General features: G+C 45.3%; 2 protein-coding genes across 4 annotated transcripts in view; both read right to left on the reverse strand.

The window, feature by feature from the left end:
- Positions 1–721: 721 nt before the first annotated feature.
- CRYGN (crystallin gamma N) lies at positions 722–13,094 on the reverse strand. Its single transcript, XM_050970427.1, is given in 6 exon segments — positions 722–924; positions 5,920–6,065; positions 7,825–8,081; positions 8,084–8,167; positions 12,736–12,804; positions 13,055–13,094. Coding segments are annotated over 6 exon segments (732 nt in total). The 3' UTR covers positions 722–788.
- Positions 13,095–16,019: 2,925 nt separating this feature from the next.
- RHEB (Ras homolog, mTORC1 binding) overlaps positions 16,020–27,876 on the reverse strand; it is a 39,572-nt gene continuing 27,715 nt past the window's right edge. For 2 of the 3 annotated variants that reach the window (XM_030227086.2, XM_050971700.1), the window contains exons 4-8: positions 26,598–26,680; positions 22,398–22,454; positions 22,250–22,297; positions 21,646–21,727; positions 16,020–16,545 (exon numbers count right to left, since the gene is read on the reverse strand). In XM_030227086.2, the coding sequence (XP_030082946.1) occupies positions 16,453–16,545; positions 21,646–21,727; positions 22,250–22,297; positions 22,398–22,454; positions 26,598–26,680 (363 nt within the window). In that variant the 3' untranslated portion in view covers positions 16,020–16,452. The remainder of the gene's footprint in view (positions 16,546–21,645; positions 21,728–22,249; positions 22,298–22,397; positions 22,455–26,597; positions 26,681–27,876) is intronic. The other variant, XM_030227092.2, reaches the window with a different exon arrangement.

The following is a 27,876-nucleotide window of genomic DNA, read 5'->3' on the forward strand; positions in this document are numbered from 1 at the left end:
CCCAACTGCCAGCCATGGAATGGGATTCAGGGGCACTGAAACTACTGGGATGGACCAGGAACATTGAAGGGGCAGAAAGATGGGAAGAGGGTTGAGAAATAAATGACAGTGCAGTGGCTGTTTTCCCTTGCTGCTGATCCCTCATAATGTCATTTTCTTGAAGGGCTGGGAACAAAGAGAAGGGTGCTCAGGTTTTGTGCCTTCAGGCTTGGGGGTTTTTTAATATATATTTTTAATGCGTGCTGATCTAAAGTTAAACTAACTCAGGATGAATGGTGGCTTTCACCTTTTTATCAAGACCAGCATGTCATGCTCAGACAGACCTCACAAGTCACCCAGCTCCTGGTATGATCCTCATGTGTGTCCTCACATGGCTCCCAATGGCTCTGAGTCTGTGCTCCCCACCCATGTGTGCATCCACGTGGTCCCCCCCAGGCACTAGGAGTCAGCTGGGGCCATCACATGGTGGCCCTGGTTGGGGCAGAGGGAACATGTGTCAGACCACAGCGGCAGGCATGTTCCTAGATCTGCGTGTCACCACCAGTTCTGGCCCATCCTCCCATGTCCTCCTCATAAACCACTGCAGAATGAGAAAGCAAACTCACAGCTTGATACAAATCAAGCTTAGAAAGATTACGAGCCTCTTCTCCCATAAACTCATGCTAGTTATACAAAAAACTGCTTAGAGCCAACAGCTGGTGTTTAACAATTTATTCCAGGGGTTGGTGAGTGGGGAGGAGGGTGATGCCCAGTCTCAGCAGGCCATGGCTGGCAGGGTGGAAGCCCAGCTAGAAGTAGTTGATGACTCTGCGGATGGACTGGACGCTGGCACTGCGCGCCTGCCACTCATTGAAGCTGCTGAACTCGCCGCGCTCCACCACGTACATGCGGCCTCGGTAGTTGGGCTCCTCGTACAGCACCCACCTGGGCACAAAGAGGGGGTCACCTGGGCCCCAGCACCCTGCTCCTTGGCAAAGTGGCCGCTCCAAGGGGCTGCATTTAGGCACGGCTGCACTGCAAAGCACAGGGCCTGATTCCCAGTCCCACCCCGCACATGGAAATGCTCCTGGTGCAGTTCACTGTGGGCCCTTCCCTCCACTCCCCCCAGCATGGCCTGGCAAACACCCAAAGCCAAACTGGACCTTGCCTTTGGAAAATGTTTTGGGTTGCACCAGCAATAAAACCTGGGCCCGAGGGCTCCCTGCTTTGCTTTACTGTAGGAATGGATCTCTCTGAGCTTCACCATGTGCAACAGAAACAATTTAATAGCATTTGATAGAGCTAAAGAAGGACATGAGTCCCCTCAGCCCCTGCTTAAACCCCTTTTTAGGGACTGTAAGGAGAAACATGCAATGCTTGATGGATGTTTTGCCTCTTTGAACTGATTCATTAGCTACGACGGGAACCATATTTAGTAGTTTCTCTCTTTGTTAATAATTCTAAATGGCCTCTTTATACTTTCCAACAAAGAGCAGGGCTTGGCTTGATTATCTTTACTTTATCTCTACATCCAGAGTTAATGACAACTCTGCCTTGTAATGCAGTCAAATGGATACAACATTCAATAACCTTGGTGAATTTGGCATGCCTGACTGCACCTGGCTTGGCTACATCACTCTCCATCTCCCTGGCTTGTGACATGTCTTTCTCCATTTGAAGGTCAAGTCAGGAGCAATTCTGATGGTCAAGAAGGACAATTTTGCTGCTTTTCTCTCCCTTCACTTCACTTGATCTTACTGTGGCCACAAGTGTCACCCCTGTCCTTTATGTGAGTCTCTCATGCTTCTTAACCAAATTTTGTCATTGCTCTGACAGTTTTACAGTCAGGTCACCACCCTGTCATTGCTGAGCTGCTCATCTCTGACTCTTTCCTCTCACCCCCATATTTTTTAAGATTTTATGAGAATGTCTGCTGCTTTTCCCATCTATGTGCTCAGCAATGACAACAAAGCAGAAATGCAATCCTCCAAATAATTTGGTTTCTGTGGTCTGTCTTTCCAGGAATTCAGCTGGGACACTGGGGTTGGGACCTACTGTATGTGGGATTTTCAGAGAGAAACTTCAAGAACTGGAGGGTCAAAGACTGCTGGGCCTTAAGGGTCAGACAACAGCTGGTGAACTCAGATCAGTCTAACCCAAAGCAAAAAGCTGGAAGCTTAGGAAAAATTGTTTGTAAAAGCAGCCACCCACGGGCATTATTTAAAAAACAAAACAAGAAAAGTTTGGGGTTTTAATCCAAGGCACCTTACAGCTTCCTTGACATATTTGTTTTGTGTTTCTGAGAGGATATGAGGTGGAACTGTGGTGGTCTCTTCTTCCAGATGTGCAGGACCAGCATGGGGATACCAGCATGGAATACTGTGCCTTGGTTTTGTGAAAGAGCATCCTGCAGTATCAGAGCCCTGTGTGTGGCATTGCTGACACGTGGTTCCTGCAAACAAACAATCTCATTCTCTGGCACTTGTTGCAGCCAGTTTACATCCAAACTGGAATTACCAAGTCATTCTCTGCCTTATCCTTTGGTGCTCCCTTTGCAGCACGTGGGGAAGGCTGCCCACTGCTCACCTGTGAGTGTAGTGTACCCCCACCACATATCCCAGTGTGCAGTGGCAGAAATCATCCTCAGCTTAATTAACAACAATTTATAAAATATTCCTCCTCTTTCTTTTCAGCTCTTCTGCTCTAGGACATCTTTCAACAACAGGTGGACCCTGGGGAATAGAGCAGGGGGAAGAGCAGTCCCTCACTGTCTTGTCTCTCCCAAGATTTCTTTCCAGACACATGGCTGATGGGTCTGCACCATTACATGGAGGGAATGGGACAGACTTTGGTGTAGATAGAAGTAGACTGACCGACCTGTGTGTGGTGATAAGAACCCCCACTGACTTGTCCCTCTGCTTAGGGGAAAGCTGAAAAAACCCAAAAACCAAAGGAACAAAAGGAATAGCAGAAAGAGGGGGGTGAAGTGTGCTGGCAGTGCAAGGTGATGAGTGAAGGACTGTATGGCTTACTTAGCTGTTCCTTTATTGCCTGAAATTTACGTTCTCTGAGACCATCAGTGAGAGGGGAAATCAAGTCAGTCAGGAGCCCAGAAAAGAAAAAAAAAAAGAGATGATCTTGTCCTCAAGCCCAGCATGGGAGAGCTGATCCAGGCACATAGCACACAGCCCTCAAACATCTCAGTGCTGTGTTTCATTAGCACATAATCCCAGCGGACACGGGAATAAAATGCTCATGGAACCAACTCAAACTCTGTAAGCCAACACTGGCTGCTCAAACTGAAAAATGAGGAGGGGAATGCTGTAGCATCAGCCTGAACCAAGCAGGAGGCTTTCAGTGGAGCTCAAAGTCACTTATTCTCCATGCAGGACTTGAGCAGGTATCACCTTTGCTGAGAAATATGTGATGTTCATTGGGCAGCAGCATTTGGGTATGTGTTCTGCTTTGTATTTCACAACCTGTCTTCAGAACACTCATGAATGCTTCAGCAGAATAAATGGTTGGTCTGATTCCTTCAAGTTATTCCACTGTAGTGTAGAAAAGCTCTTTTGGGGGTATTCTCTCCCAGGCCACAAAATAAATTCAGCTTTTAAAAATTGCAATTTTTAGGCCGTCCTCTGTGGAGTGGCTGAGGCACAAAGGAGGACAAGAACCCCACATCTTCATCTAAAATCAGATGATACCATATGTGATACTGGAGCTGGCTCTGCCCGTGGGACGGGCGAAGCCACTCACCACAAACCTGCAGCAGCTTCCGAGGAGGCGGCGACACCTCAGAGCTGCTCCAAAAATAGCAATTCATTGCCAGTGTGCCTGGAACAGCTCTGGCAGCACCCTTTCTGGCTGGGGGGGTAGCAACTGCCGGCCCCAGAAAGGTAGCAGGGAAGGTGTTGGACCCTCTCAGGCTGACCATGCACCATGCCAAAGGTTGGTGTTTGTCTCCATTGCCATGTTTCCAGACGATCCATCATCGCTTCCCGCGGGCACAGCCACCTCCACAAAGCGCAGGCAGCAACTTTTTATCAGCACATGACACCATCCATGGATTTTGAAATGGAAACAAATATTTCTGTATCCAACAGATGTCGTGTTGTGGGAATTGAGGGTGAAAATCACAGAGGGAGACTGGCTCAAACTCTTTTTGTCTCCACTGACCCCATCTCCTCTGCTCCCCAGACATCCAAGGATGAGTCCTGGGACAGCTTTGCCAGGCTGTGTCCAGCACCATCTACACCTGCAGCACCTCTGGAGGCACCTGGGTTTAGAAGATCCATCCAAAGGAGAAAAGTGGTGCTCTAGGGTCCCTTTCTCTCCCTGCTCTCACCTCTCTGCAGTGGTATCTCATCCGTCCCTCCATCCTCCTGCAGCCCAGGACAGCAGGTCCCTCTGAATTGATAAAGGCCTTTAATTGCCTTTACAGACCTTTCCAAGCATGTCCAACACTGATCTGCCCAGGATCTGAATGTAATGCTACAAACCTCAGTGAGTTTCCTCACCATGCTCCTCTCTGTGCTTTATTTTTTCCCAATTTTTTCCTCACTATTCATAGACCTTGAGAAGTCCTGTAATGTTAACACAAACAATCCAGCCTCTCATGTAAAGGAGAGCAAGCTTTGTGCCCTTTATATATTTTGTAGGTGAAGGGGAAAATCAATCTGAAAAATTCAAGTGCTTGAAAGTTTCTGGGCAGCTTCCCAATTTCTCAAGCTCCAGGCTCTGCTACAGGGACCCAGCAGTAAATTGGCCCTAAAGCTCTTGCCAGAGCACTCAGAGGCTCCCTCTTGGCTTTGTGGTGTTGGTACTCAAATGCTCAGCACTAACAGGGTCCCTGGTGGGCTCCAGCCATTTCTTCCCATCAGGAGTGGGTTGCTCTGCTCCTTAAGGAACTGCCATTGCCTAATCATAAGCCTGGATTTTTGTGAGAGGCCTTGGTTGGATCAGAAAGGCTCCTCCAGGACACCTGCTGCTGTCAGGATATCTTGATGGCAACAACCTTTCTCTATTCTTAGAAAAAAAATGGACACAAAGGGTCCAGCATCTCACACCAGGTGTCTGTGAGCTGCACAACATCCAGTCCAGGACAGGACAGGTGAAGAACAAGGTATCTGTGCTCTCTCCTCTGCAGGGGCTTCCCTCTGCCCCAGGGCCTCCCTCCAGCCACCCTCTGCTGGCTCTGGGAAGGTGTTATGGCATTCCCCTGCTCCCAGCAGGCTTGCAGTGAAAACACAATTGTCAGGAAAGAGGAAAGGGGAGACAGACAGAGAACAGCCTGTCTGAAAACAAGAGAAAAAAAAACACAAAAAGGACCAACACCATTGAGAAAATACAAACTGCCACCAAACAGCCTTCAGGAACATCTGCAGGGGCAGGAGGGTGGGGCTGAGCCTCAGTCTGGGCATCACTCCCACTGTCAGCCCTGTCTTTCAGAGCAGGATTTAATGTAAAGGGGAGCTGCTGCTGCCTCAGTTTTGCCATCATAGGAAAAGGTGTGGCGAGGGAACTTGCAAAGCAAAAGCCCTGACTTGCATCACCTGGAGCCATCCAACCTCCCTGAGAGCTTCAGCAGGGATTGAAAGAGGTGTGGAAGGCAGGCAGGCAGGCAGGCAGGCAGGCAGGGAGGGAGGGAGGGAGATGGTTTTAGGCTTCTCATTTCATACACCTGAAAAAGGTGTCTCAGAGTTCTTGCAACTCGTGCTTAGCTGCCACCCTCCAGAAGTCTCACCCCTTTGAAACAGCTCACAGTGGGCAGGCACCAACATTCACCTTTAACCAAAGGCTCAACAAACATTTTTAGGCTTTCTCCAAGTGTCCCCAGCACTGAGAGTGTTTTCCATGAGGGAGGGGTGTCTGCAGCCCCCTGCAGTGCTCAGGGCAGGGAGCGTGGCAGTGGCTGATGCCAGGACAGATGGAATTACTTACGCGCCGTCGCCGTACACTTTGAGGGCATTGATGCAGGTCTTGTCCCAGCCCTGTCCCTGCAGGAAGGAGCAATCTTCTGTCAGCTCCAGGCTGGGACCCCTAAAATGGCTCCCCTCGAATATTTCAATTCTGTAATGCTCGCCGTGCTGGGGACAAAGGGATTGGAGTCAACAGCAACACCAAAACAGAGCAACAAATTATTTCTCTGGCTTTTATCAGACAAAGAGGGAGACAGAAGGGTGCTTTGGAAGGGAAATGTGAAGAGCAATCCAACACCACTGGTGCCAGCATGAACAGAGCTCACAGAAACTCGTGCTGCCTCCCAGCACACCAACCATAAAAGCAGCCAAAAATCCCTCCAGCCTGTGCCCGGCTGCACCTTCCTGAGCTGCTGTGCACATGCTAACACATCATAGGGTGCCAGTGCTCAGGGACACTCAGCCCCTTGTCCATCTGCAGATCCCCCCTAGCAGCCCACAAACCCTTCATCCCAAATGCAGCATCAGCTGCAGCCCCAATGCTCTGCACACCCAAACAGGATAAAAGAAACATAACCTGAGCATACGAAGATGTTGGATTATTCCCCTAAACTAATTTGTATTGCCTCCAGTTTCATGCATAGCTGCTGTTCCTCGTGAGAGATGTTGTGCCTTTCTTTTACAAAAATAAAAATGGGGGGGAGAAAAGGAAACTCTCCCAGCATCATCGTTGCTGCGTGAGCCCTTGATGGTCACATGTCACAGATTACTCTGGGGAGATCTCTGTGGCAGCACTATGTGGGACAGAGCAAGCTCAAAGGATATTTTTAAGCCAAATTCAAAGAATACCTGAACGCATTTTTCAAATAAACAACATCAGCACACAAAAAGCTGGGCTGCCATGCCAAACCCCACAGCAGGCAGCCACCAACAGCAGCCAGGCGGACACGGGGCCTGAGCAAACATTCCTCCGGGAATCCGCGCTGCACAAACGCCTCCAAACCCTCACTGGCATCTCACAGGAACATCTTGGGCCAGGAAAGGAGGAGCACATCCTTGTGCTGGCCAAGGTCCAGGGCCTGGGCCAGAGCATCCCTCCATATATGGGTCATGGAGGTGCTTTAGGAATGACGTTACAGAGCTGAAACAGATCTGCTGCTGTGCCTAAAGGAGTTTCAGGGCCAGTGAGAAATCCCACCAGCTGCAGCTGGGCTCATCATTGCCCCAGAGGCCCTCAGTGGTAGGAGAATCAATGGAAAGACCCAACCCATACTAATTTCTCTTTGCTACTTTTTAATCTTCCCATTTAAACCTTCCTCTGGACAGTGCTTTTAAAAGCCTGATAAGGGGAAGGGAAAATAATGGGTTTAGTTTAGGATTACCAGAGTCAGAGGGTGGTTTGCAACACCAGAGAATTCAACTAAAATTTGCTAGGAGCAGCCCTATGGCCTGGTTGGAAAGCCCTTGGGCTACCCTCTCCCCATTTGTGTGCATGGAGAGATGGAGCAGCTGCAGCTCAAACTTGCCTTGGGCAACGAATCTCCTTCTGAATTCCCCCATGAGTATCTCACAGCCGCTTACATTAAAAGGAAAAGCACATGGTACCAGCAGGACCTTGCCATCTCATCTGGAAAAACCACAGGAATATCTCATCCTCTTAAAGGCACTGTGTTTCTCTGTGAGAGGAAGAAGATGCATCTTCCTCCTGTCTGGGGACACAGGAAACTGTCTCGGCTTTGTGGCCTGCACAGACTGCTCTGAACAGGGACAAACCCACCCAGGAAACTCCTTCCCGCTCAATGGGACACCCTATTCCTAAAGAACACACTTTTTTATGGCTCTTATTTGTGGGGCTCCTGTGACCAGGATAAACTAAACCCAAAGGTGCTCCAGCTGGGAGAGCCAAGACCAGCAACATCCCACTCACCATCCCGATGGGCCGGCAGGAGCCCAGGTGGTCGCTGCGCCCGTTCCAGCGGTAGAAGTCGGGGTACTCGCCGTGCTCCAGGATGTACTGCTGCCCTCGGAAGTCGGGGTGGTCAAAGCAGACCCAGGCTCCGCTCTGGACGCAGATGGAGTTGACCCTGTTGAGGAATCCTTGGTCTTGGAAGCTGTTGCAGCTGCCACAGACATCCAGCTTCCTGCCTGTGAAGCATTTGCCTTCGTAGAAAGTGATCTGGGGGGAGGAGGAGAAAGGGCCCGCATTGAGGAGCAGGGACACGACCGGACTCCCGTTCCAAGCAGATGGGAATCTCTTGCAGATGCATCATCTCAGGGTGGTTTGGGTTCTTTTAGCTGCTTTCCAGCAAAAGGAGCACGGCATCACTGGCATTTTTTCCTAAGGAGCGTATTTGTTTTTCTGGGAACGCAGCGCGTCCCGCGTTTATGACACTTCTCGCTGCCTCGTGCTCACTCACACATATTTCCAGCAGGAATGTTTAAACAGGAAATTCGGCTCCCGAAATGCAGCTCCTTCTGCCACACCCTCCCCATCTCTGCTACCAGATTTGCTCCCAGGATCACCCCCCACACCACATCTGCTGGCTCTATCACCCTCACCAAGTCCTTCCAACCGGAGGATGCTCGGGCTCTCCGGCCCCAGGCTGAAAGGAAAGGGTCGGGTCGTTACTTACTTTTCCTGAGTATTGGGACATTTTCTGCTGGCTGTTATCCAGGACCAAGAGCAGGAGCCAGAGCAGAGCTGCGATGGACAGACCATTGGACACCGCGCTATATAGGGGCGGCCGGGGGGGGCCGGGCCGGGGCTGGTGCGCCCAGGGCTTTTTAACAAAGCCGCGGGAACCGGGGCTTTGCCTTTCCTGCTTCGTAGGCAGAACCGCCGGTAACGGGGCCTGCTGAGTCCGGGCTTTTGATTTTGGGCAGATGATCTGACAAAAGATTTGCTTGGCAGGGCTTTGGTCGATTAGCAGTGCACATTTACTGCTCCTTTTTGGAGGACTTCTTTTTTTTTTTTTTTTTTCACTTTTTTTACTTTTCTTTTTACTTTTTTTTAATCTTTATTTCTATTTCTTGTTTACTTCCCCCCTCTGTTTTTTCCCCTATTTTTTCTTCTTTTTTTTTCCCCCAGCAGCATCTCTAAGCATGGCACATAATTTCTCTATGCCAGAGAAATGGTTTGCTTTTTCCCAGCTTCTTCCCACCTACTGCAGTGTGGCAGCCAAGAGAGGGTGTCCTTGAAGACTCCCCACCAACAAACATTGCACTCCATCTGTCAAACCAATGGTTTCTCAGTCAACCTTTGAACCTCTCTAAATGGCATCTCCAAAATCCAAGGACCTGATCCCCTCCAAAGCACAGAGGTCAGGCTCCCAAACCCACTGATGTTACTCACGAGCATCGTTCTCAGGAATGTTTTGATCTTCCAGCACTGAAGCCCTGACTCACAGGTGTAAGTCAGGATTAGAGGAACTTCTGGACCATAAAGTTACCATATTAAAGTAACTTACATTGCAGCTATATGGGAGCATAAAGTCCTCATCTGTGTTATAAGAGATTTTAATTGTCATATTCCCAGGACAAACAGCAAAGGAAGCTCCCAGCTCATAAATCCCATTAGTTCATACTAATGAGCCAGGCTAGGAAGAGGTAAAGGCAGATGTATGGGGGTGGCCCATGGACCAGCATGCAGAGACGTACCAAGGGGCCACATTAAAAGGAGATTTGTGCTTTTATGCTTTTTAATAGCTCTGGAATAGACTTCACACTCAGCTCCTGCTCATTGAATCCTCCTCCTCACTCACAGGCCCCCCATCACCTCCCCCTGTTGCCCCATCTCTCCCCGGACCATCAGGCACATGATCCCAATCCAAACCCTAAAACCTCCTTTCCTGGCAGGCTGCTCCCATCCTAAGGCCTGGTTCAGCAGCCCCACTCTGCTGCCTTGGCTCACTGCTTCATCTCGAGATTAAAGACTGCTTCAGAAGAAAGGATGTCATTATTAGGGCTCAAATGTGTGCCACCCTTTCAATTAAGATGTAAAAGTTAATAAGCCCTTGTGCAGACACACGTAGGCTGGGCTGGAGGGTGTCACTGACTGGGATGCACTGGAGGAGGAAGGAGAGAGGTGGCACTCTGTGCTGGGAGAGGAAACACATCCTCCTGCTGATGCAGGCAAACCTGCCCTGGCATCACAGGAACACGGCTCACTCATGTGTGTTGTGCTGTGAGGCAGGAAACAATGAAAAAACCCTCATCTGATTAAAAAAAACCAACCCTACCCAAAACCTCTTTGAAACAGCAGTGCTAATTTTAAAGTGTTAGATTAATCACCAGATGGTGCAGGGAAAAGTAACAGCACACAGAAAGTCCCACTTGGAAGAGCTGCAGCCAAGATGGGGAGCATTAGTGTTGTTCCCAAAAACCCAAAAACCAGCCATTCCCTGTGGCAGCCAGTGGCTTGGGAGGGAAGGAGAAGTGTCCCTCTTCTGAGTCATGGCTGGGAGCACGAGGACAATGGGGTGGCACCATTGCTGGCTTTGAGACCCAGCTCTCCAGCCACGGGGGTTGTAGCTCAGGCACTCTTTGCTTTGGCCATGAGCTGCTGGGTGCCTGGAGAGGAAAACTCATGGCATCCATGGCAAAGCATCCAGGAAAGTAAACACTGCCTCAGGAGTTTGTATGGAGCCACAAAAGCCTGGTGTCCTCTGGCTCTGTCTCATGAGGGGATTTTCCTGTCTCTCTGAAGGTGTGACATTTAATTCAACGTGCAAGAGCTTGATGAATCTAAGACTTGTGCCCAGCTGTCAGATTTCTTAGAAACTGTCCAACAGGTTCAAAAGTTATTTCAGGAGAGATGGAAAGAGGTTGTGGCAATTTTATCCTCATTTCTTTGACAAGCCATGTTAAAGATATGAAATAATAAAGGACCCATCTCTAGAAAAAAACAAAATTATGGGGGAAAAAAGAATATGGAAGAATGGCAAATGATAATTCCTGGACAAAGCCCCTTAACTCCTTGCCAAAGATGGAAAGGCTGCCAATGGAGGAGAGAAAAGAGCAGCCTGAGGAGCCTGTGGCCATAACAGCATTTCAGGCAAGTGATGCTGTGGCTGACCTCACCTCCTGCTCGTGCCCAGGTCCATCTGACCATGAGCCCCACAGCAAAAGGGTTGTGGGCAGCTTTCCTCCACTGTGGCTGCTAAAGGATGAAGCATTGGAAATGAACTTGTAAGTTTGGCTTCGACAGCCAGAACCCAAAAATCTGAGATTCTTTTGTGGGTTTGGTTTAGAGGAAGGAATTGGGTTTGATGTCCACAAGGGCAGCTCCAGGCTGTGCTATGTCTGATGGCCTTTGCTGCCACAAGGCTGAGGAGTGAAGTGGTGAGAGACAATTTGCTCTCCAAATTGTCCAGGCCAGAGCCAGGGGAGCTGAGCAGGGTGTGACTCCTGGAGGTGAGTCTTTGGGAGTGACCTCACATATGTGAATGGAACATTCCCTGTCAGAGGCTTAGCAGGATGAGCATTCTGCTCACAGGTACCTCCTACAGCTGGCACAGCCCCACACAAATAACCAGTAATGGAGCAGCAGCCAAGGAGTTGCTCCACATCCTCTGAAAGGGCCACGCTTCAGCTTCTGGAGGAGCCTGTAATATTTGCAAAGCAGTGTTAAGACCTGGCACAGAAAATCCCTAGCTCAGGGCTTTCAAAACACCATCTTGCTTTGAAAGGCTCATCGATTTTTTACATACCTCAGTATGAGATACTTTGAGCTCATTAAATATGAAACAACCATGAGTCTTGCTCCTTCCCAAGGAAAAATTTTTGGCTTGCTGCTGGGAATGATGAGCACCTGAGTGAGAAACCATCTCTTGACTCAAGGGAGAGTTTCTGTGTGAAATTCACATTGCTTGTCAAAGACCTGGCCCACCTCAGACCAGCTGCCAGAAGTACCCATTTCTGCTGGTGATGAACCCATCCCCTGTACCTGAGTGTACCACGTGCTGCCTCCCAGAGCTGCCAGGGGGCCTGGGTACACTGACTGCAGAACACTTCTGCAAAACATTCAACCCACACCCTCACTGACAGAATACATCACCTGTTGCTGGAAATGGGAATCACCTGCCAGGCAATGGTTTTGGGTTTAGTGTGTTGCCTTCAGCATGGATGCATATGAAATAAAAATCTCTGGAATATCTCTGCCAAGGGTGGCCATCTCCCACCCTGACCCACCACCCATCCCATGTCAGCAACACCTCGTGTTGCCCATGTGGGGTAAGGACTCCAAAAAGCCTCCTCAGACTCAGCAAATCCTGTCACAAAATGATGGATCTGGCCAGGTTCCTACTAGGAAAAACAGCTCCTCACCTAGGAGAGGAGACCTGCTGGTTAGGTCTAGCCAATTACAGTCTTGTTTTCAGTAATATTCTGTCCAGGGATCATCACACACATCAGCATCTGACTGAGATGGGACCTGGACTTCACATTGGAAAGCATCAGAAAGCCTGGGGGGTGAAATCCTTTCAGTTTTCACTGCATTTCAAAAAAGGTAAAAGTTCCAGTAGGGAAACAGGATATCCAAGGAAAAGTTGGATGCTAAGGACACCCATCACCCACATCAGTTCAGCCACATTTCTGCATACTCACAGTAGCTGAAGGGATCTTTGCAAAGGTTTTCACTCCCCCTCCCCAGTTGTCAAAGGGGAGCAATATTGACCTTATTAGATGAAGTTGTGAAGATTACCCAGTATTAGCAAAATGCTCTGAAGATGAGCAGTCCTGATTACATAAGGGCTAATTAGAAGCTGTTGATTTCTCCTTCTGGAGAGGCTCAGCAGTGTTAATTAGCAGGGTAAGCCCAGCAAGCCTGGGCACATCACACCATCACCACCTGCACCACGCTCGCACAGCACCTGGGACATCTGCACCTCGTCCAGATTCAACAGCACAGCTACTGCAGACACACAGGAACAGTGAAAACACTTTTCCAGCTTTTTTCTTCTCCAGCATGGACTCACCAGCCCTCTACAGAAGCTGGGAAGAAGAATTACAAAGAAGGCCCCACAGATCCAGAGGTGACTCCCCGAACTCCCCGTCATGGAGTTAAGCAGGCAGGGACAAACTTGGTTAGGGATGGAAACAACAGGAAAAAGAAGGCTCAGTTTAGCAGCTGCAGTCCATCCTTCCCCAGCTGAGCTCACCTGCCCCACTGCCTTGCTCATCCTCAGCATTTCCAGGCATGGCAGCCTGGGAGATGGGCAGCTCCAGCCCTGGCTCTCAGGATTATTCACACAGCAAAGCGAGGAGCTCAACAGGGGCACAAGCAAGGCAAGAGTCACTTCTGAACCAGGGCATTATAAATCCTCTCAAGTCAGCGATAACATGACTGAGTAGTCAATCTTCACATAACCAGAATGGCTGGGGTCAGCAGGGACCCCTGCAAGACACCTGGCCCAAGCCCTGTTCAAGCAGGGTCACCCAGAGCTGGTTGCTTGGGACCGTGTCCAAGTGGCTTTTGAGTATGTCCAAGGTGGGAATCTGGTGGATTGTGCTCAACCTCACAGGGAAAAAAATTTGCTCATTTCCTCAACAGGAAAAGGAACTTCGCACTTTCACCTTTGCAAATGATCATCCCTTAATAAAGTTATTAAGTCTACATAACTCTTTTCCTAGCCTGGATCAGAGACCTTTAACAAGGCTGTATAAATTCATCCACTCCAGGAAAGCAGCAGTTTGCTACAAAGCAGTATTTTGTTTCTGTACATAACAGAACTTCCCCAATTGCCCATCCCCGCCTTCAGGGCTCTCAGGGTGAAGAACCCAACCTGTGCCAGCTCAGTACAAGGAAGAACAAGGCTCTGTTAGACTCCAGCTGCTGAAGGTGCCACCCTGAGAAGCCAAGTGAAATATGTGTACAGCCAAGGATGAGGAGGAATTCACTGATCACACCTGACTACACATTTCAGCAGAACTGCAAGACTGTTGCACATGGCTGGTCTTTAGATCTTATTAGCAGAGAAAGGCTTGGAGGAGTAGAATAATTTCCTTTTTTTACTAGATGAAGCAGAAAGAGGAAGAAGGGAATAACATATGTGGATGAGTTCAATTCTTCAGTTATTATGGAAAATGCAAGAGCACTACACATCTCTCAGTGCTGAGTGCATGAATTGTTTGGGCTGGAGGGGACCCAAAAGCCCATCCAGTTCCAAGCCCCCTGCCACAAGGCAGGTTCACCTTCTGCTAGACCAGGCTGCTCAGAGCCCCATCAAACCTGGCTTTGTGGAACATCTATAAACTCTGGGCAGCCTGTTCCAGTGGATCACTGCCCTGAAGAATTTCTCCCTATTAATTATTCAAAACCTGCTCTCACAGTTTGAAGCCATTGCCCCTTGTCCTATCCTTCCCTTGCCTTGCGAAATGTCCCTTTCCAGTCTCAGAAACTGCCACCACAAATCATCCTGAGAATCTGTACTTGTCTTTAAGCCCTTCTGGAAAGCCTCACCACTGGAAGGCAGGACCTCAGTTATCCCAGACTGTTAAATTGCACATACCCTCATACATCTCCTTTAAAACTCTTAGCAGCTGGCACACCTCAAGGAGCAATGCAGCAGCTATTGTGGGGGTTAGACTGATGCCAGCACACCTGCAGCCAGTTTGACCCAAAAATGGAGCAGATGTGGTCACTGAGGTTTGTGTTACGCCAGAATTCCCACCCTATGACAAAGAACAGGACGCTGTGTCCCTGATGCAATGCCACAGCCTGGGGTCATGCAACAGCTCATCAGTCCTGGGGATGTGGCACTGAAGGATCACACAGACTAACACACCCTGGGCTGTGCTCCTCAGGCCATGCTCTGCATGCTCAGCCATTGCACTGCCAGCCAAGCAGCCCTCACTCCAATGCTGTAGGGTCTTGGGCAGGAAACAGCCCCAGCTCAGGCTGGGTCCAAAATCAAAGCATGGACTCGTTTCCCTGAACAAGCTCTCTGCTGAACTCCAGCAATCCAACATGGAGAACAATCATCCAGCTACTCAACCTGTGCTTGGCACAAGGTGTGTGAATTCATGGAAAATGGGTTTTCAGAAACATTGGGAAATATCCTAAGTGAAGAAAAGGGGCTTTTTTTTTTTTTACCAATTACTCTCATGATGACCAAAGAAAATACCAAGCTTACCAACGTACACTGTTGAGAGGTTAAGACCATTTTTTGTATCATATGAGGGAACAACTGCACAAAGAAAATAAAGGAATAAAATGGTTCATTTGTATCTTTTAGCACAGACTGGAAGGTAAAAGCTAATTCTGGTTGCAAATACACTCCAACTTTCCCTTCCTATCTACTCCTGTCAGAAATTTAAGCTTTCAAATGAACACAAAAATGCAAGCCAAACACTTTATTTAATTAACTGTTCCCCAAATCAACCTTGTTTGTTTTTACTGTTTTGGGTTTTGTTCTGCTTTTCAATACAAAGTAGGTCAACTGAAAATTTTTTAAATATATAGTTGTAAGGAGTTTTTTTCCAGACTTGGGAGATTACAGCTTGCTACGCCTCCAGTCCAAAAGCCAAGGAAAAGCTTGGAGCGGGTCAGGAAAGCTGAGCAGGAACCCTGACTGTGCATGGCCAGGCAGCAGGAGGCTGCTCACCTCTACCAGGAGGATAGGAATGCACAACAAACAGCCCACACCGATTTGTTCAGGACGTGCAATTTATTTTAAATGACATTTTTGTTCTCTTAACAAGTCTACGCTTGTGACCTGGATAAATCCACTCCATCCTGACAGCATTCCCAGTCACAAGCCTGCGTGAACAGTCCGTAGCGCAGGAACTCGGGGCGGCTCTGCGCACCCTTCACTCAACGGTTACAGAGGAAAAACACAGAGCAGGTTCTGACTGAAACCCAGGATTTCCCTTCCAAATAAAGCTGGCACTTGTCTCTCCTTCCCGTGACAGGGCACAAAGCAAAGCAGAGCTGCTTGGCCAGCCTGGAGTTCCAGTAGCAAAAACGTTGGGATCACTCGCAAACAACTTCCCGAGCAATAGTCAAACAATCCATTGGCTCCAAGGATCTCACGCCTTCTCTTAAGGTCAGCAGGTGAACATTTTTCACAAAAAAAAAAAAAAAAGTTGATATGGAGTAATCAACGAAAAATTATAAACAGAACATTTAAGGTTTGCAGCTATTTTATTTACAAGTATACATTTAACACAAAGAAACACTGATATCCAAGCCTAGTTAATAGTAGTGTAACAATATGCATCATTTTGATGATTATTCTAACCAACAAACTACACTGAAAAATTAATGCCAGTAAAATTCTTGGTCATAATATTAAGAAATACAATATATAAATTGAAAATATGATTGCTTAAAATTTGAAAATGGAAGTGAAGCCATTTGCACAGGAGTCAGTTTAACATAATCTGAAGGGAAAGGCTCCAAACCAACTGTTTATCTTTCAGGTTAACAGAAGAAAAAAAAACTGAAAAAAAAAAAGGAAAAAAAAAAAAAGAAGCATAGTTTATCCTTAAAGATAATGGGCAGTTTTGCTTCTTCAGGTAGAATGTATTCCCAGTGTTTTCAGGTTCTGCAGTGGAATTACATTACTGAGCATGAAGACTTCCCTTGTGAAGCTGCCCCATCGATTTTTTCTGCCTCCAAAATTATCCTCTTAAAAACATCAACGGCAGTCTGCAAAGAGAGAGCACAAGTTTAGGAGGGAAGGTGGGGCTGCCATTTACTGAAAGAATAACAAAAAACATTAGCAGTTTTACCAACTACATCAACAGATAAACACGCATCCAATGCTTATTCCAGAAGTGAGGAGGGCAAACACAGTAATTTTAGTTTTAAAGGGAAGTGCAAACCCCCATCCACAGCAATCCTCAGCACGGAGGGCAGGCAGAACAGAGCTAGTAACTGTAATCACCTTGCTTTGCATTGGTGAGCCTGTCCTGAGTGACTGACAGCACAGAAGGTTTGGATGCTGTGCTGTTTTGGAGAATAAACCAATCAGTTTGCTCTCAGCAATCTTTAAGATAATGAGTAATTTCAGAAGGCAGCAGATTTTTCAGCTCTCAACACTGACTTTGCACAGCTCAGACTTTACTACTCCGGATTTTCTCACTGTCCCTGTGAGTAATATCTGTATTAGATACAGTGCAAGGACACCAGCATAAAGCACAAACTGAACTGTCACTAATATGGAGCAATATCCTTTGATAAAGCCCTCCTGAGAAAAAGGGGTTACATTTTAAATAACCTGAACTGCATGACTAGAGCTTCAGCATGTGAATCTTCAGCTTGGAAATGGTCTCCTGACCATCTCATACTGACATTTGATCCACTGACTGGCCATCCACTTCAGGAATTCCCAGCACAGGAAAGTATATTCAGTATATAAAAGCACTCATGCTAGAAAGAGGATAAAAAGGGGGTTTTGTTGGTTTTAATCAGCAAGCTGAAGAGCACCCTATAATTTATGGCTACATATTCTGATTTAACAGATGTTTTTCCACCTCCACAAGATATAACTCTTAACTGGATCATTTCCAAATTAATCTCATTGACTGAAGCCCCACAGCAATCTTGACAAGATTAGACTTAATGTTAAAATTTCCTACATTTAGACTGTTTGTGCACAGTACAATCTCTGGAACTATTTAAAGTACTTCACCAGCTGGAAAATAGGGTATTCCTCCATATAATGGAGTTTCCTGGAATCCCAACAGAACCTGGCAGAGGAGGCTCGTTTAGTTCAGTAATGATACAACACATTTCCTGGGCAAATTAAGACTTTAGGAGAACCATGGCCAGGACTGCAATTGCTATCAAATTGCTTCTACTACCGAAGAGCTTCCCTTAATCAAAACATGGTGATACACTAATTTACAAATATACTGCACCACTGTTTCCTTAGAGTTGAAATTTTCAATGGTTTCATTTAATACACAAAGTCTTTTTGCCCACGTTCCACAGCATCCATTAAAAAACCTCCACAACTTACTCTGACAATCAAAAAACTGCACATTCCCTGTCAAAGATGTGCTGTTTGAAGCACTAAGATGTAGGAGTTCACAGGGTTTGTTAATTCATTTCACAGAAAATACATATTCACTGGCAAGGTTTAATTACTGTCCTACAGCGAACGCCTTGGAATTTGTCATTCAGCTCAAACGTGCTGAAGAGTTTTAGACTGAGCCTTTAAACAACACAGGGAGATGTTTTGTGACAAGGAATAAAGGATGCAGCCAGACTTTATATGCATCTGCCTCCATATGGTCCAATTATGGAATGTGGGTCACACCTAGCCCACAGGAAGCCATCTGGCTTTCCCCTCTACCTTTCTCCCCAAGCAAACCAGAGAGATGCCAGCCTGGGCAACACCTGCTGCCCACAGAGCCCAGCAGTGAGCAGGGGACACCAGAGGCTCAGCTGCTGCTGCAGATGTGCCCTCAGTGTGAGCAGGACAGGCAGCTCAGGAGGCAGATTCCCTGCACAGGCAGGGAGTTGGGAATGTGCTGCCAGGAGGCAGCAGGAAGGTGCAACCACCCAAATCCAGCCCACAGTGCCAGAGTCACCCTTTGGCAACTGTTTTATTATTCCAAAGAGGAAACCCTCAGCTGCTCACACTACTGGTTTATCCTAGGACAGAACTGGGCACAGGAATCTGAATAATAGCCAGGTAAAAGAGGGTTGTTTTCCCCCCATCCTTTGCCAGTTCAAACATGTCAGATCCCTGGATTCCAAACTAGTCTGAAGCATTTACTAAGCAGAGCATCTTGTGAGCTCCAAGATGAAGCTGCCCTCGAAAAAAGCAGCAGAACCAAGCAACCACTTTTTAAGAGAATTCCATTTTGGTAAGAAGCAAGTTTTTTTGCTACTTCCTTGCTCCTTTTGCAATTTATCTAATGCATTTTGCACAACTGGATGAACACTATTTAGTTGCTTTTTACTTCCTAAATTCTTCCAGTAGAAGTTGGCTTCCAGCTTCACCTGGGTTTAAGACCACTTGGGATTCTGGCTGTATTTCCTATTGCACTGGGATTAAGATGAAGCACTCTACCACAGCCTAGGTCTCACTGCATAGAGAATTCCACAAGAAAGGACTTGAAGTTCCTGAAGTTAGCCAAAGCAGTGCAACACATCTGGTAATAATTAATCAGCTTGAGAAGAAGTAACAGCCCAGCAGTCATCTCAGAGAGGTCTTCTCCATCCAGTGTCAGGATTGCCTTCCCAAAGCCCAGGGATTTCCCTTGATGACTGATGTGCTGGTGATATGCAGGCTCCTCCCAAAGTCCTACCAGGTCACCCAGCTCTGCAGGAGCTGGCAGATACTCAAGTCTATCTGACCTTGAGAACTCCTGCCAGCCACTATCATTTATCATCACTGCAGCTTTAATCTTTGCCTCTCTCACTTTCCATCCACTCCAAGTCATGCCACTTCTGGGACCTGTAATCTTTTGATAACTCTTGGCAGAATAGGCATAGTTTAAGTTAATCTATATAAGTATTTTAATTGCCCAGTACAACTGGGTTATGCTCCTTGGACTCTCACAGATGCTCCAAAAAGGATTTTTTGGGGGGCTGGTGGGGGGCAGAGCAGGAAGATAGAAAAGAGGGGGGAAAGCCTTTGCTATCAGGGACTCCCTCTCCTCACCACTGTGAAGAACATCATGTACACAACCCATCTCAGACCAGACACCAAACATCATCAAATTTCTGCTCCAGCTCCTCCAAATACAGATGGGTTTGGTTTCAGAGACAATTAACAGATATACCCTCAGTCAAGAAGCTTTGAACTCTCTGTTCAAGTTCCAAATCCTTCATCCAGTTTAGCTCATGCCTTAAGCATAAACCAGCTTGCTGTTAAGCAAACAAGCTGAAGCACTTTTGGAAGGAGTTTGGAATGAATCTGGATAGTGAAGTTACATTTGCAGTACCAAGCCAGTACAGGTGATTACTTGGATGAACCTCAATGCAGAAAGTGCCAACAGAGTTCTCTTTCCAGTAACGTTGACTTACATAAGGTGAACACTCAGTACCAGGAAAATGACAACACAGCTTGTTACCAAGTTCAAAACAAACCCTTTTCCCCGCAGACCAGACACAGCTTCAGAGGAAGAGAAGATGCCCTGTCCTGACAGAAGTCTATGTATCAGCTCTTTTGATCTTGTCAGACTGGGATTTGGAGGAGTGAGCCCAAATGAGTTCAGAAGTGCTCCTGGTCCAGCTCACGGATGTTACAATGCCTGGTGTCTCATCTTCCCCCAGCACCCCACAGTCCAGATTCCACACTTGGCTCTCAAAACTCAATCTTTGGCTCTCAAAACTCAATCTTCCACCTCTTCAGAGCTGGAGATGTGTGAGAAGACTGAGGCAGCTGTGCCAGTGTTGGGCTCCTTCCCACTTTATTCCACACATCCCAAGCCTCCAAAGGAAACACGCCAGAGCACACAGGATGGTCACATGCTGCAGGCACCCATCTCAGAAGTGACATCTGATCTGCCAGACTTCTGAAGATGGACAAATTTACCAAGTGCATTATATAGCAGGCATGAAGCAGCAATTGTGTTCAGGCACCTGCTTTTAACAGCCTGCTGCTAAATGCAGAAGGATGGAATTTACAGCGACCTGTGATCACTGTTCTGAAGGGTCCTGCAGAAAGGAAGACCTTTGGCAGCCAGAATGCACAGGACTTCTGCATTATTCTGGTGGGATTTGTACAGATTGTCCAGGATTTTGAGTATCTGACATACAACTGCCATTTTGATTTCCCTGAAGAGTACCATGTTTGATATATAAACTCCAGCTGGCAGCTTAACTTCATACAGGAGCACAAATACATGGCAGTACAGGGGACTTTGTCAGTGCAGCAAGTTAACACAAGGACATACAAAGCATCCTACAAAGCTTGTAGCTGCTTTACATGCAGAAACATGACTTTTTTCTTCTTGGTTCAAGAGCAATAAAAACTGCAGAACAGTTATCAGTCAGATATTCTTCTGCTGGATATGCCAAATGAAAAAGAACACAGGCAACAGCTTTGCCTAATCCATAAGTTATTTAAAATAAAGGGGTGGAAAAAAAGATCAGACATTTTTAACGGATTTATACTTTACACTGTCAGTTTCATTTCCTTTGGTAGGCATTTGAAGCTTTCCAGCATACAGAGAAGATATTGAGAAATTTCCAAATTTATCTTGTTGACTGAAGCTTCCATCATGCCAATTTTGACAAGGTTAATCCAAGCCTTAGCCAGAAACAGAAATACTGATAAACTAACTCCAAGTGTTCCATATCAGGTGGTAAAATATAATCCAAGCTTTTCTTGCAGGGGAAAAAAATCCAACTTTACTCAAGTAACTTGCAGAATTGTTGACCATAAACATCAGACAAAATGATTATTGCACCATTAGAGAGACTGAGCCTGCCCAGCACCTTAAACATGTGGTTCATCCTCTTACACCAACTCACTGCTCTGGCAGCAGTGATTCCTGTTTAAGGTAACAGACCCTGTTCCACCCACCATGTGGATGTGAGTTTTAATTTGTCACTAAGTGTTCTGGTATGTTCAGTGAAGCTGAACTTTCAGTTCTTCACTTCCTCCTCCCATTGACAGTAGCAGAGAAAAACTTGTGTACATAAACCGGAGTGCAGACAGCCATTCTGCTTCCATCTACACAAAGTATCTGCACAGTGCATGCAAATACTTTAGCTTCCTTTATTTAGAGGAACTCTGAGTCATCCATTACACTGCTATTTGAACAAAGTGACTCTTAAATCCATTACCTGATTTTCTTTAGCAGAAGATTCCAAGAAAGCTGCGTTCCAGGATTCTGCTAAAGCTTTCCCTTCTTCATAGCTGATCACCCTGATCAGAGAAAGAAAAATATGTTTCTTATAACTTGCAGAAGAATTGGAATCTGATATGTCAAGAAATACCTCAAGAGTACCAAAGCACTTAAGTGCATTGTAATAGGAATTCTTGTGAAGTCTGATCCAAAGCATTTGCTTTTGGCTGCTGTCAAATACACTTCTGCGCCAGGTAAAACTGCTCTGTGACCCAGAAGAGCAGTTGTCCCAAAGTATTGCTTTGTTTTTATAATCTGTAATATCATCTGGTATAGCTGCTGTGACAAATACACTTCTGTTACTTACTTTGAAAAAAACCCAGAGTGTTAAATGACTGTCCCTGGAACCTCACAGCAAAAAGCAACATTACAACAGAAGTTCACGGTTCGTGGTTCACATTCTGGACACAACTCCTTTGCCAGTAACTTATTTTAACCTACATTTGATTTTAGCTCTGGAAAGCCAAGAACAAACCCAGCGTGTGCAGCCACAGGAATGCAGGCTGCTGCCTTGCATTTCTCACATTCTGGAGTTCACATACCGTTCCATATGCAGGTCTTTTTTATTTCCAACCAGCATAATGGGTATTCTGTGAAAGAAAGTTCAGAACTTCAGAACAGTTACAGTATACTGAACAAAGCACTAGCAACATGCCTGCAATGAAATGAGATGAAAGTGTCACTACTTACTGGACTTTTCCCACCATATCCAATAACTTGCCATGGATAACTTTTATCACTTCAAAACTGCAAAATAAAGGGATGAAGTCACACATGCACTCTGATGTTTATCCTCAATACCCAATACACAAGCAATTAAATGCATATGTAGGTTGTGTTTAAAACTTACTCTATGTATGCACAACTACACAGATGCTGAAAGTCTTACCCGTTTGTGTAACAACAGCAAACTGGTCCCAGCAGCAGCAGAGACCAGCCTGAGCCTAGCCTTACAGCCTCCCCAGCTATGGTATTTGCAAAAATAAATAACATTACCCAGGACTGATGCATCTAACACAGAATCACCCCAAGTCCCTCCCACCTCTCATCTGGTTTGTATCTGCAGTGAGAAATTTAACTGCTACAGTCCAACAATCCTGGATGAGTATGTCAAATTAAAGCAAATTGGAAGAAAAAGTAATTAGTCAGGCAAGCTCCATCATTGTTTTTAACAAACATTTAGCTCATATATAATTACTAAGTTTGATTTATGTAAAAGCCAAAAGGAGTCAATTCTAATTTTCTATGGAAAGTGAATAAACTGATCTGCAAGATGGCACTGAAACAGTGATTATTCAAACACTCTTTGTCTGTTCCCCTGCCACGTAGGTGAAGTTTGGATGACAGGAGTAAGAAGCAGTACTGTAGAATATCAAGTCAAAAACCTCACTAACGAAATCCACTGCATTCGATATTCAGTACTTTTGAGAACAAGCTATAAACAGGGTAGAAGAGCAAATGTTGCACTCCTCTGGTTACACTATGGAAAAAATGCTGGTACATGAAGTGCACAACTTGGATTTAAGAGAGGCAGAAGCTCAGAGATGAGACACACAACTAGACAACACAGAAGGGACCAAAACTTTTCCGGTTTCCAAGGTTGCTAGCTACAGGCAGTGTCTTGACTTCCACTGCATTTCAATTAGAATTGAAACTCTTAAAAATAGAACAGCACTCAAACACACTTCCAGCTCAGAGCAATCAAAGACCTGGTGCCTAAAGACACCATTCAAAGCAGCAAAACCTCTTCCTTCTAGAACAATAAACTCTACCACATTTAAGATGGATTTTTTGTCAAGCAGGTCAATTTGTCTGACTCCAGCAATAATATTTGAGGCTGTGTGGAACACAATGCTTCCCCATGCTCAGCTAATAGTTTCAGTGTATCCTATCAAGGAAATGAGTTCTTTGTAAACAGAAGTATGAGTTAGTCTGGCACGAATTGCAACTGGTAACTCAAGTAGGATATTACAAATTACACTGGGGAAAATGTGGAATCAATGAAAAATGTGAAATCAAAGAAAGGACTTCAGGGACACAAGGAGCTTATGCTGAAAGAGTATTAGTGAAATTCTAGTCCTGAGAACTCATCTTGGATGATCATAACTATTAAGAAAATAAGAGTTAAATGGAGCTTGGCTGTGACAGGCATCAGTACACACAGAACTACGTGACCCTGCAAACTGAAAGAATAAAAATGCTACCAAAACCCCATCTGCTACAGACCACAAAACTGTTTCTCAGTCTGAAGCAAGGGGAAAAAACTTAGCACCCTACCCACAGGCTAACTGAATCCCTGGGACAGTACAATCACTCTTTCCTTTCCCCTATTAGGTGTGCTGCTTCCAGCTAAGCCAGAAAAACACCACAGCACAGCACCCTGGAGAGTCATTGCCTGAGGCTCCCCTGTACAATGCTGCCAAGCTGCTCTTCAACCTGGGCTCTCCATTGCCCCACTTTGGGTATCTCTCTGCTTGTCTGAGTTCGTTCACAAGCTTTCTTTCTTAGTGAAAATACTACAAATAAAAAGCTGATCCTTGTTAACAGACCAAGATGGAAACCACAAGGAGAAGTGCTATTTAAACTCCAACACAATTCTGACACAGAAACAAGTTGCTAAGAACTGCCAGGAATGAAATTGGCTCGACCAATTAATGTTCTAGAAAGCTTTCCAAATTAATAATGTTGAAAGGAGCAAGGACAAAAAGGAGCAAGGACTGACCAATCCAAAAATAGCACCATCACATCAAGCTGTGAAACAGAGATTTGGAGACTGTAAGAGGTCCCTTCTAGTTCTGTCAAGCAAATGGGTTACAGCAAACAGCTCAATGTGTGAAATACAAAAAAAACCCCATTACTAGCAGTCAGATAAATGTGTTACACAAAATCATGGAACCTAGCAAGATACAAAATTGGAATTTAATTAAGCTGAACTAGAGCAAAAGCCTTCCAGTAACCTTGCTGCTGAGAGACTGGGAATATGAAAATGTAGGGCATTAGCTCTTATTCAAGTCCTATTTAAACTTCCCACTGGAGGTTAGCAGGGAAGCTGATAACTTTAAAAAGAGCATTTCTATTAAGTCTGCTGTCAAAGCTCCCACCCAGCTGGATCAATATTTGGATCAATATACACACTTTGACAGAAGTCAGGACAGATGAAGACTGTGATCCCATTGTCAGGGCAAGTCATCAGAGCTACCAGAGTACTGTGGAAGAGCTTTCCTAGCATCTAAACACTGTTTTGATACAGAACATCAAGAATTGAACAAGACAGGATCACAGACACTTTGAAATTTTACAGAAGAAACAACAACAACAATAAAAACTTGGAATAAACTCATCAAGATTAAATACTGATGAAAAGATTTTTGACCTACAGCCTTAACCTAGTCTGTCCTGTTTGTATTTTTACCAGAACTTGGTTTAACTGATTGAATGCACCCACAGAAAACATGTTCATTTCTTCATCTGGTGTGCTCAAGACATCATGAGGCAACAACTGGAGTGTCTGAGAAAGAACACACCCTTTAGCTGCCAAACAGGGAACAGCACAGGTTGCAGAATCCCCTGAGTGATGTACACTGGTTTCAGTCAAAGGCAATTCTGTCTTCACAGCACCCATTTATCAGTGAACTTTTCTGTACTTGCTTTAGGAGTGAAGCATTGTCTACTTAGGCAGAGAATACTGACTCCTATTTCATACAAGTTACCCAGCACCAACAGTGAACCTCTCACTGAAACACCCAGACCCAGAGAGAGTTTGGTAGTTTAGTATCTCTAGACACACATAAAAGCCTAACACGTGCTTGCCCTTCTCTACTTCAGAACTGAAGATGAAAAGCAAGAATGAAGAACTGTGAAATCTGTTCAACATAAAAGACCCTGCAAGCAGCAGAAGTTTATAACCAGAGTGTATCCTTCCTTTGAGAAGGAAAAAGAGCCAACAGGCAAGTTGCTTTACCTGTATATTATTATAGTCTTTGAAAGAGCTTGAAATGACCAGTTTTGTTTGATTCAGAGGAAAATATATGAAACACTTCAGCACTTGTAAAAAGCTCATCAACTGCCTTGAAAGTAGAGGGGAAGCATCAACTTCTCCTGTACTTGATGAGACTGAAAGGCCTAAGGTCTTGATCACTTTCTTCAAACAAAAATTTCAGCTGACCTAATAAAGATGTTGTACAATATTAGAAAATCAACAGCTACTCAAGGATAAGCAGTATTTAAACAAAGCAAGATGTGCAGAGGAAGGGAGGAAATAACAGAGGATGACAAAGCCATGCAGAGGCTGATGTGTCTTGCATGACTCCAGGTATGATGGACTCTGCACAGGGAACAGCAAGAACAAGAGGGACACTCTGGGACAACCTTCAGGGAGGGTTATTTGCTGCAGCATGCCAAGAGAGGGTTTACAGTTCAAAGCCATCTATTGCTGTTCATATGAGTATTTCTGTGGTTAATCAGGACAATTCAATACAAGAAGTCAAAGGAATCTCAGTACTGTAAGAAGCCACAAGGCTGAAGGATTGAGCAACTATTGGGGTACTTCACCTAAATGTACAGTGCCCTTCAGCTTCGTATTTATGTCTGCCTTTCTATCTGATGCAAGAGCAATGAACTAATTTCTGAAATGATCCTTTGTACTTCTTCTTACACCTCAAAATCATGTTTAACACGGTCTCATTTCTCACATGGTACCTTGCACATTAGTCTGCAAAGTGTCTGTGACATTTGGGTCTGAGGGGACATTTCTGAAAAAAACATTAATATTCACTCCTACTGTACTTCTAAAGGAGAAAGACTAATTGAAATAATCACATAAAATATAGCAGAGGCAGGAGCTAAACCCAGAAAATATTTAAAGAGAAGAACACAAACAGATTTTATTACCTTTTTATTGATGTGACTGAATAAACAAGAATGTAGCCATTGATGTCTATGGAGTACGTCTGAGGAAATATGGAGTATTCATCCTGTGGAAGGAATATTGCAGTTAAAATTAAGGGTGCCACACTTCAGACCTTGATGCCATTAGATCAACATCAGTTAAGTTGGTCATATCTCTAAGACATTTTCTATAAGTAGTACTTTCAGAATTTTTTCATCATAATGTCACAAGCAGCATCTTCACCTGACCTAGAGAAAGCTAAAAGTCTGTCTGTATACCCTACAATTTAATCTACAGCTTTTATGGTTTATTCCCTCTAAGACTATGGATGAGCTGAAGCTTTTCTCAATCCTCTTATCCTGCTTAATTATCTGTTTGTATTAGTACAAAACATCCACTCTGTCCCACCACTAATTAGCAATTGTGCCTCTTATCTTGCTGGTGATACATTTCAAAATCTTAATTTCAACAGCTGACTACAGGATCTAGCAGTTTGTAATTTCAAATGACACTGATCACATCTAAATTACCTAAGGAATCTGGTAGGAAGTGAATAATCGTGGCTAACTTATGCTTATCAAATGCAAAAAATACAGTTATTAGTTGCTTTATGACAACTGTAAGTTTACATTATAGGACAAGTGTTTACATAAATAAAAAAACAGACAAAACCACTTTATCATCCCTCTAGAAAAGGCACTGACCAAATAGGCAAACAAAACAGACTGATATATTGCAGATAATGCAACACAAATATAATGAATCCAACGTTAAAAATCTGTTCCAACAGATATTCCCAGGAAACATTTCCATTTTGACAAGAGCCATACTTCCTAATGTATGAGTTCTCAAATTGTTAAACCTATGCTTTTGAAGATGTTAATTTTAGCTGAAGATCAAATAACCTCTCTGTTATTGTCATGGCTGAACAGATGGAGCAGTGCAATCACATAGCCTAAATCTAAGACACCCAAAAGGAATCAAACTTCCCTCACTGGCAGAAGAGGAAAAACTCTATAAATCAACTTCACAGATCCAGCCAAAAAAAGTTTCAAAGAATAACACTTGGCAAAAGCTGCCTTTATTTGCCTTTATTGCTACACACTGAGGGCAGCCCTCCCCCATCTTCTCTGAAATGCCAAAGTGCCACTCTAGTTCGACGTGAAATCCCAAAGTCAATACTCAGAAGGGCTCTGAACTAAGTCTGTGTAAAAAAGGTGAAAGTGCAATTCTGTAGTAGCTTGACTTTACCTGGAAATTCCCAGGACTGCCCCAGCTGGA

Source organism: Serinus canaria, chromosome 2, assembly GCF_022539315.1.
Source record: "Serinus canaria isolate serCan28SL12 chromosome 2, serCan2020, whole genome shotgun sequence".
Lineage (NCBI taxonomy): Eukaryota > Metazoa > Chordata > Aves > Passeriformes > Fringillidae > Serinus > Serinus canaria.